Genomic DNA, 9,854 nt, shown 5'->3' with positions numbered 1-9,854 from the left:
AAATAAATAAAACATAAAATATGATAGAGATACTTATGCAATTCATTGGTGGGAATTTCAGATAAGCGTATGGAGATGCTTTGTTCCCTCTGAGCCTCCGCTTTCCTATTGTCCTCATCCAATCATACGTACTCCCTTCCATGGCAAGCTGTATGTTGGTGGATCACCGTTGTCAATGGCTACCATCCATCCTCTCAGTGAAAATATGTCCGCTACGGTTTCCCGCTTGGCTAATTAGCTGTCGGTTCTCGATCGTGTCGGAATACAATCCATTGATCCTTTTGCACACTGTCACTGTGCCCAACAGTCATGAGTTTGAAGCGCGTCACAGTCATCCCATCCCAAATCCTACTCAGAATATCACAGACAAGGTTTAGACTTTTCGGATCTCAAGAATGCTGCCAATTGATTCTAGCTTATACCACGAAGACTCTGATATCACGGAATGGAAGGCTCTCAAGCTCTTGCAGATAGAACAGAGGTGGTTGTCAGGCACGCGTTCATAAAGGAGGATGATGATGAGTGTCACGGATCATCACATCCATCAAGTTGAAGTACGAGTGAATATCTTAGAACAAGAATAAGCGTGAATTGAATAGAAAAACAATAGTACTTTGCATTAATTCATGAGGAACAGCAGAGCACCACACCTTAATCTATGAGGTGTAGAAATTTCACCGTTGAAAATACATAAGTGATAAAGGTGGCATGGACGAATGGCCAGCCCCCAAAATGTGATCAAGAGATCAAGTGATCCAAAAGTAGTCTCAAAAATGATCTAAAAATATGAATAAAATAGTAAAAAGTATTATTTATACTAAACTAGTAAACTAGGTTTACAGAAAATGAGTAACTAAGTGTAGATGGTGCATAAATCCACTTCCGGGGCCCACTTGGTGTGTGTTTGGGCTGAGCATTGAAGCTTTCACGTGCATAGGCTCTTCTTGGATTTTAAACGTCAGTTTTGGTGCTAGTTTGGGCGTTTAACTCCAACTTTGGTGTCAGTTCTGGCGTTTTACGCCATAAAAGGGTCTCTGGTGGGCGTTTGGTCGCCAGTTTGGGCCATCAAATCTCGGTCAAAAGTATGAACTATTAACGTTGCTGGATCTACTTTCTAACACAATTGAGAGCGCGCCAATTGGGCTTCTGTAACTCCAGAAAATCCACTTCGAGTGCAGGGAGGTCAGAATCCAACAGTATCTTCAGTCCTTTCTCAGTCTTTGAATCAGAGTTTTGCTCAGATCCCTCAATTTCAGTCAGAAAATACCTGAAATCACAGAAAAACACACAAACTCATAGTAAAGTCCAGAAATGTGATTTTGCATAAAAACTAATAAAAATATATTAAAAAGTAACTAAAACATATTAAAAACTATGTAAAAATAATGCCAAAAAGCGTATAAATTATCTTCTCATCACAACACCAAACTTAAATTGTTGCTTGTCCCCAAGCAGATGAAAACAAAATAGGATAAAAAGAAGAGAATATATAATAAATCTCACAATATCAATGAAACTTAGTCCCAGTTAGATGAGCGGGGCTAGTAGCTTTTTGCTTCTGAACAGTTTTGGCATCTCACTTTATCCTTTGAAGTTCAGAATAATTGGCATCCATTAGGAACTCATAATTTAGATAGTGTTATTGATTCTCTTAGTTCAGTATGTTGATTCTTGAACACAGATACTTTATGAGTCTTGGCCGTGGCCCTAAGTACTTTGTTTTCCAGTATTACCACCGGATACATAAATGCCACAGACACATAACTGGGTGAACCTTTTCAGATTGTGACTCAGCTTTGCTAAAGTCCCCAGTTAGAGGTGTCCAAAGTTCTTAAGCACACTTTTTTTGCTTTGGATCACGACTTTAACCACTCAGTCTCAAGCTTTTCACTTGGACCTTCATGCCACAAGCACATGGTTAGGGACAACTTGATTTAGCCGCTTAGGCCAGGATTTTGTTCCTTTAGGCCCTCCTATCCACTGATGCTCAAAGCCTTGGATCCTTTTTTATCCTTACCTTTTGGTTTAAAGGGTTATTGGCTTTTTCTGCTAGCTTTTTCTTTCTTCTTTTTTTTCTCTTTTTTTTCTTTATTTTTCGCAATTTTTTTGAAATGTTTTTTTTTCGCAAGCTTTTTCTTTTTCACTGCTTTTTCTTGCTTCAATAATAAATTTCATGATTTCTCATATTATCAATAACATTTCTCTTTGTTCATCATTCTTTCAAGAGCCAACAATTTTAACATTCATAAACTTCACTATAAAAAATATGCATTGTTCAAGCATTCATTCAGAAAACAAAAAGTATTGCCACCACATCAAAATAATTAAACTAATTTCAAGATAAAATTTGGAATTTATGTACTTTTTGTTCTTTTGTAATTAGAAACATTTTTCATTTAAGAAAGGTGAAGGATTCATGGAATTATTCATAGCTTTAAGACATAGACACTAGACACTAATGATCATGTAATGAAACTAAAACATAGACAAACATAAAGCATAAAAAAATCGAAAACAAAAAAACAAATAACAAGGAAATTAAAGAACGGGTCCACCTTAGTGATGGCGGCTAGTTCTCCTTCTTGAAGATCCTATGGAGTGCTTGAGCTCCTCAATGTCTCTTCCTTGCCTTTGTTGTTCTTCCTTCATGGCTCTTTGGTCTTCTCTAATTTCATGGAGGATGATGGAATGCTCTTGGTGCTCCATCTTTTGTTGCTCCATATTGGAACTCAAATCTCCTAGAGAAGTGTTGAGTTGTTCCCAATAGTTGTGTGGAGGAAAATGCATCCCTTAAGGTATCTCAGGGATTTCTTGATGAAGGACTTCCTCATGCGTTTGTTGAGGTCCATGAGTGGGCTCTCTTGTTTGCTCCATCATCTTTTTAGTGATGGGCTTGTCCTCTTCAATGAGGATGTCTTCCTCTATGACAATTCCAGCTAAATTGCATAGGTGATAGATGAGATGAGGGAAGGCTAATCTTGCTAAAGTAGAAGGTTTGTCAGCAACCTTGTATAGTTCTATAGGTATGATCTCAAAAACTTCCACTTTCTCTCCAATCATGATACTATGGATCATGATAGCCCGACCCACAGTTACTTCAGACCGGTTACTAGTAGGAATGATGGAGCGTTGGATGAACTCCAACCATCCTCTAGCCACAGGCTTAAGGTCAAGCCTTCTTAGTTGAACCGGCTTGCTTTTGGAGTCTCTCTTCAATTGAGCTCCTTCTACACATATGTCCATGAGGACTTGGTCCAACCTTTGATCAAAGTTGACCTTTCTAGTGTAGGGGCGTGCATCTACTTGCATCATTGGCAAGTTGAATGCCAACCTTATATTTTTTGGACTGAAATCTAAGTATTTTCCCCGAACGATTGTGAGCCAATTCTTTGGGTTCGCGTTCATACTTTGATCATGGTTCTTTGTGATCCATGCATTAGCGTATAACTCTTGAACCATTAATATTTCAACTTGTTGAATGGGATTGGTGAGAGCTTCCCATCCTCTTCTCCTAATCTCATGTCGGATCTCCGGATATTCGCTCCTTTTGAGCTTGAAGGGGACCTCGGGGATCACCTTCTTCTTGGCCACAACTTCATAGAAGTAGTCTTGATGGACCTTTGAGATGAACCTCTCCATCTCTCATGACTCGGAAGTGGAAGCAATTGCCTTCTCTTTCCTCTTCCTTGAGGTTTCTCCGGCCTTAGGTGCCATTAATGGTTATAAAAAATTAAAAAGCAAGGCTTTTTCACACCAAACTTAAGAGGTTTGCTTGTCCTCGAGCAAAAGAAGAAAGAAGAGAGTAGAAGAAGAAGAAAAGTGGGAGATGGGGGCTTGAGAGGGTTCGGCTAAGGGGGGTGTTGAGTGTATGTGATATGTGAAAATGAAGGAGTAAGGAGGGGTATTTATAGGGTAAGAGAGGGAGTTAGTTTGTGTGAGAAGAGGTGGGTTTGGGAGGGAAATTGTTTGAATTTGAGTGGGTGGGGGGTAGGTGGATGTGAGTGGTAAAGAGAATATGGGGAAGAGGGTAAGATTTGATAGGTGAGTGGTGTTTTGGGTAGAGTGTTATGGAGAAGTATGAAGAGGAGAGAGAATGAGGTGGGGTAGGTGGGGATCCTGTGGGGTCCACAGATCCTGAGGTGTCAAGGATTTTTCATCCCTGCACCTTTTTAGCATTAAACGCCCTCTATGTGCCATTTCTGGCGTTTAAACGCCAGGCTGATGCCCTATTATGGCATTTAAACGCCAGTCTGCTGTCCTTTTCTAGCGTTTAAACGCCAGCTGCCTGCCAGTTCTGGCTTTTAAACGCCCAGAATGGTGCTAGGATGGGCGTTTAAACGCCCATTTTTATACTTTTACTGGTGTTTAAACGTCAATTTTCCTGCCAGTTCTGGCGTTTAAACGCCATACTACTGCCCTTTTCTGGCGTTTAAACGCCCATAAAGGTGCCAGGCTGGGCGTTAAACGCCCATTTGGTATCCTTACTGGCGTTTAAACGCCAATAAGTTCTTCCTCCAGGGTGTGCTATTTTTTATGCTGTTTTTTATTTTGCTTTAATTTTTGCAGTTGTTTTTGTGACTTTACATGATCATCCTCCTAAAGAAAACATAAAATAACAATGAAAAATAAAATAAAATAAAAGAGTAATTAATATAGATAAATAAAATTGGGTTGCCTCCCAATAAGCGCTTCTGTTTGACTCTGTACTGAGAGAAGCTTTTCATGCTTCTTCTCTATGTTTACAGAAGAAGATCCTTAAGCCTTAAATACACGAAAACGAAATACTCTATTTTTTATTGGTACTAACAACCTATACCCAACTTTTCCAATCTTCTTTGTCACATTAGCACTTATCCTCGTCATTATTAGGTTCTTTAACTCAGACGGAGAACTTGAACAATGAGTGTGTAAAAAGATAGAATTATCATACTCAAATACAACCCTATCATCATTATTTCTCATGTGACAATTAGAATATACACTCACCAAAATATATTTATCATTAGTCATTTTTACTAAATTTATTGAAAGTATGGAGAAGAAGAATGAAAAAAGAGTGAATTGTTTATGAGAAAGGCTAATACTTGCAGTTCCTTTGTAGCTGGTTTAAATTTATTGCACTTTGCATTATAAATGAACTAATTATGGACATATCTCATTTACAGTGTGTCTGAATTGATTTAACACATATTTATTTATGTTGTAAACGAGATATATATAATTCGTTGTCTCTCACATTTCACGAGTGCAGCTGCTTTATTAGTTAAAAATATGTATTTTATATCATTTTAGTATAATAACTAATTCATTTACGCTGTAAATGAGATAAATAAAAATATAAATTATGTTCAAAATATCTATATTTGCAAATAAATTATTTATTTTAAAAAAATCCCATATTAGTAGTCTCTAGCCAATAGATACGCTAATGTGACTTATTATATAAAAAAAGAAATTAAAAGAAAAAAAATAAAACGCTAGTTTAATATTAAGTAAATACCCATTTAAAGTATGTGAAGATGATTGATATCTATTAGATAATTTGTTAGATGATTTAAGATTATTTAATATAATACATATTAACCTTTTAGTTATTGCTTTTGTTCTAAATTCATTTTTTAAGCTTAAAAAATTTTAGGATTTTGGTTTAATAATTGAGTTTTATATCAAATTTCAAGAAAAGTATTACATTTTGATAGCAATAAAGAACCAGTAATAATATTTCCTTTTTATTCGACTTAATAACAACCTAATAATTTCACTTTATGAGTTTAATGAATTATATTATAACCATCATTCTTTTTAATAAAAATGTTACGATATTAATTATATATACGTCTAAGGAAATAAAATATGTGAAAAATAAATAATTTACTATTCTAGAATCAATTAAACGGCAAATCATAATTTCAGAATTATGATCAATTTTATAACATATGACACATACACTATTTTAAATGTGACATTAGAGTATAATTTTTAACATAATATCTATTATAATCTATACTAACTTGAGTTATTAAAGATATATTTTCACCATAAAAAATGAAAAAAAAAATGAATTACGACAATTTTCTATTTCCAATTTGTTTTTTGATAATTTTTTTAAGATAATTTTTTAATTTAAAAAGTCATAAAATACTTCTAGATGCTTTTATATAAAATTATTTTTATACGAATAATCACTTAATAATAAATAATACTCACACAAAAATAAAAATTAATATTATTAAAAAATAAAATTAAAATTTATTTTTATATATATTTTTATTTTTAATATTTTTATCCTATTTAATAAAATTAACAACGAAATAAAATTGAGACGATTTTAAAATATTAAGAATTTATATAAAACTATTAAAATATTACAATTTTAAAATTTATCGAAAACAATAGGAAAAAAAAGAATACTTTACTCTAAAACAAAAATGAGGGGGTAAAGAAAAGAGAAAGGAGAGATTGAAGGGGCTGGATGAAGGGTGGTGGTTCGCTTTTTAATGAGTGGTGAAGTCGCTTTACTAAATTCCCGTCTCCACCAACTAACCTGCTCCTCATCCAATGTCTTTTTTTCATTTCTTGACTCCCCTAATCTCACTAATGTATGTTCTTCTTTTTCTCTTTATTTATTTAATATTACTATTATTCTTCTGCTTTCTTCTTCGGTTCTTCCTAATCGTAGAGGTTCCATGAAAACAAAAGGTAAAGTTGTTTTCTTTTCTGTGTTGATGTGGTAGGTACAAGTACAACATGACCATTTTAATTGGACTCTCGAATTCGTGATTCCTTCCCCCACCTCTTTCTCTCTCTTTCTCAATTGCATTGCAATGTAAGTCTTCTCTTTCCCCTTTCGTTCTCTTCTTTTTTCACACTTTCTTCTGCTTTGGAAATTCTGTGAACGTTTGTTTCCGTTGTGCACAAGATTAGATTTATCCAACCACAAAAGTCGCATGGATATGTGAACTCAATTTATTTCCTTCTCAAGATTTCAGTTTGCGGTGTTTTTTGTTGTGTTGTGTTAGGTATCAGTCACTGTTCACACTCATCTTTCACTCTCACTCACTGCTACCTCTTTTCTTCCTCAAGTTCATCTCTTTATTCTTATTATTTTATTTCTTTTTCAATTTCCACATAGATTTGCAATTTTCACCCTATGTTTCCTCTTCCCTTCTGGATCTGGGTTCATTCACTGCCTTCCAAGGAAATTTCCGTTTTTTATTCATAATTTTTGTTAGAAAAAGGTATATTTTAAGGATCGTTCTTGTTTTTTCATCTCTGCAACTCTTGATGGGGTGTAGCAAGTGTTTTTAACGGAGAAATGCTTTGTTATGTGTGGAACGTTAACTTATAGAGCATTAATAATGTATGTGTGGTGTTGCAGTTGGTGATTGTGATTCTAATTTATTGTGTTTTTTCTTTCTTGAGATGAATCATAGAAGGCGAGCTTGTGTGCTATTCTAGAACGCAAGTTTCAAGATAGCTATGGGGCTTGTATTTTTTCTTGTGAAAAATTAGTGAGTGAGCATAATGTTTTCTGAAGGATTGGGGGCAGACGAATCCCTTTGTCAAGATGTCCAGAGTTTGAGCGTGTCCAAGCGTCTTGTGAGGAGTGTCAGCCAGAAGCTGAGAAAGAAGAATAACAGAAGTGCGGGGGAAGAAGATGATGATCTGAAGGGTGTTGCTTTGAGATGCCTAACTCTGTACAGTCGAGGTGGGGGCTGCAAGGTAGGCGCCGACACCAGTGATGAATTCAGTGATTCAAATGGTAGGAGGAGATCGAGTGCCAGTGAAGAGGGTAGGGGATATAAACCTATTTGTGGCCCTGAAGAAACTGCCGTGGATTGTTTCTCGTATGGGGTGAGGGACATATTTTGGCGGAGACACTCTAGAAAGAATTCTGAAATTGAAGAATTGGCTGCAAATACTAGAATGCATATCTTTCTCCCGGACGATGTTCTGGAAATGTGTTTGGTCCGGCTCCCGTTGACAAGTCTCATGAATGCTCGCCTTGTGTGCAAGAAATGGAGGGCATTGACTACCACTCCTAGATTCCTCCAAATGAGAAGAGAGGGTTCATATCAAAATCCATGGCTGTTTCTGTTTGGTGCAGTTAAAGATGGCTTTTGCTCTGGGGAGATACATGCATTGGATGTGTCTATGAATCAATGGCATAGGATAGATGCCGAATACCTAAGGGGAAGGTTCTTGTTCTCTGTTGCCAGTATACAGGATGATATCTTCATTGTTGGAGGATGTTCTAGCTTGACCAGCTTTGGGAGGGTGGATAGGAGCTCATTCAAGACGCACAAAGGGGTGGTCGTATTTAGTCCCTTGACGAAGTCTTGGCGTAAAATACCATCTATGAAATATGGAAGATCAGTTCCTATATTAGGAGTTTCTGAGGTCAGTTCAGATTTCCCAACATGTCAAGGTCATCAAAGCCGGCAGGATAGACGTCCAAGATCAAGGATCGGTGGGGTGTCGGACGTCTACGAGGATCCTCATAAGCTCTCAATGAGACGTCATTGCAGATCTTCTTTCAATGAGAGTGAAGCTTCATCTGTTACCAGTAGAAGGACATACAAATTCCTTAGACAAAAGAGTGATCATTCAAGTTCAAAGGGAAGTAGAAGAGTTTTGCTGATAGCTGTAGGAGGTCTGGGATCATGGGACGAGCCTCTGGACTCTGGAGAAATATATGATTCTGTATCAAATAAATGGACTGAAATCCAGCGATTGCCTTTTGATTTTGGGGTTGCATGTTCTGGAATTGTTTGTGGCAAGATGTTTTATGTTTATTCCGAGACGGACAAGCTTGCGGCTTATGATGTTGAACGGGGATTCTGGATATCAATTCAAACCTCTCCATTTCCGCCGCGTGTTCTTGAATACTACCCCAAACTTGTATCTTCCGATGGCCGTCTTTTCATGCTATCTGTGTCCTGGTGTGAAGGGGATGGTCAAATCGGGCGCCGGAACAAGGCTGTTAGAAAATTATGGGAGTTAGATCTCATGTATCTTACCTGGACTGAAGTCTCAGTGCATCCTGATGCCCCAATGGATTGGAATGCAGTATTTGTGGCAGACAAAAGCCTTATTTTTGGGATAGAGATGTTCAAGATATTTGGTCAGGTGTTGGATTTTTTAACTGTATGTGATGTGTCTGATATGGCACGCTGGCACCATATTTCAAGGAATCATGTCACTCATGAGCTGGATGCTTCTTCTTGCTTGACCAAAACTGTGGCAGTGCTACATCTTTGAAATCCTTAGCTTACATGCATGCATTTCTACTTTGTATTTGGCTGCACATAATTTTATACGGGCAAGTCTACTGAACTTTGCAGGTTCTCTGTTTCAGGGTTTCTTATGTACCTTATTTAATTCATTCACACCAATCATAAAGTTGAATTCCCCCCTTTGGCTTTGCACTTGTATTTTTCTGCTATCCATCAAGTTCCTGGAATTATGTGTTTGTAAGATGAATTCTACTCTCTTTTATTCCTTGGTCTTCTTAATTCATTTATTAGTTCACCAATCAACCTCATTTTGTCTTTTAGTATCTGGCCTCAAGCATTAGTCATTTTCATAGGTAGGATGCTAATTCCAATTTTCAAGGTTTGCTTAACCTTGGGAGTTAAATGAACGCATTATTCTACTCTATAAAGCAATTTGGGTCCTGGACTACTCATTTAAGCAATTGCCTATTTTTATTTCTTCCTTATGGTACTTGAACAATTAAGTCAGATTATAATGAGAGAAAATCAGAAAATAATAAACAAATTTCGTTTGAAGAGACGGTAGAAATGTGAAGAATTCGAGAAAGAAAAACAAAATAGGGTAACTCTTGGAGTAAG

At 36.6% G+C, this 9,854-nt stretch overlaps 1 protein-coding gene across 3 annotated transcripts; it reads left to right on the top strand.

Moving 5' to 3' along the window:
• Nucleotides 1-6,382: 6,382 nt before the first annotated feature.
• Nucleotides 6,383-9,539, top strand: LOC112705723 (F-box/kelch-repeat protein At5g42350). Of its 3 annotated transcripts, XM_025756641.3 has the most exons (3): nt 6,383-6,599; nt 6,735-6,826; nt 7,434-9,539. In XM_025756641.3, exon 3 carries the CDS (start codon nt 7,525-7,527, stop codon nt 9,259-9,261), a length of 1,737 nt encoding a protein of 578 aa, XP_025612426.1. In that variant the 5' UTR covers nt 6,383-6,599; nt 6,735-6,826; nt 7,434-7,524; the 3' UTR covers nt 9,262-9,539. The 3 variants fall into 3 exon arrangements, with proteins under 3 accessions (XP_025612426.1, XP_025612427.1, XP_025612428.1); XM_025756642.3 differs by lacking the exon at nt 6,735-6,826 and having other exon boundaries at nt 6,563-6,699; XM_025756643.2 differs by lacking the exons at nt 6,383-6,599; nt 6,735-6,826 and adding an exon at nt 6,672-6,699 and having other exon boundaries at nt 7,538-9,539.
• The last annotated feature ends 315 nt before the right edge of the window (nt 9,540-9,854 follow it).

This window comes from Arachis hypogaea, chromosome 8, assembly GCF_003086295.3.
Source record: "Arachis hypogaea cultivar Tifrunner chromosome 8, arahy.Tifrunner.gnm2.J5K5, whole genome shotgun sequence".
Lineage (NCBI taxonomy): Eukaryota > Viridiplantae > Streptophyta > Magnoliopsida > Fabales > Fabaceae > Arachis > Arachis hypogaea.
This window is presented reverse-complemented; position numbering and strand designations above follow the sequence as displayed.

Bases quoted from the DNA above. Each gene is read 5' to 3' on its own strand.
- LOC112705723 (XM_025756641.3), top strand. From the start codon at position 7,525: ATGTTTTCTGAAGGATTGGGGGCAGACGAATCCCTTTGTCAAGATGTC.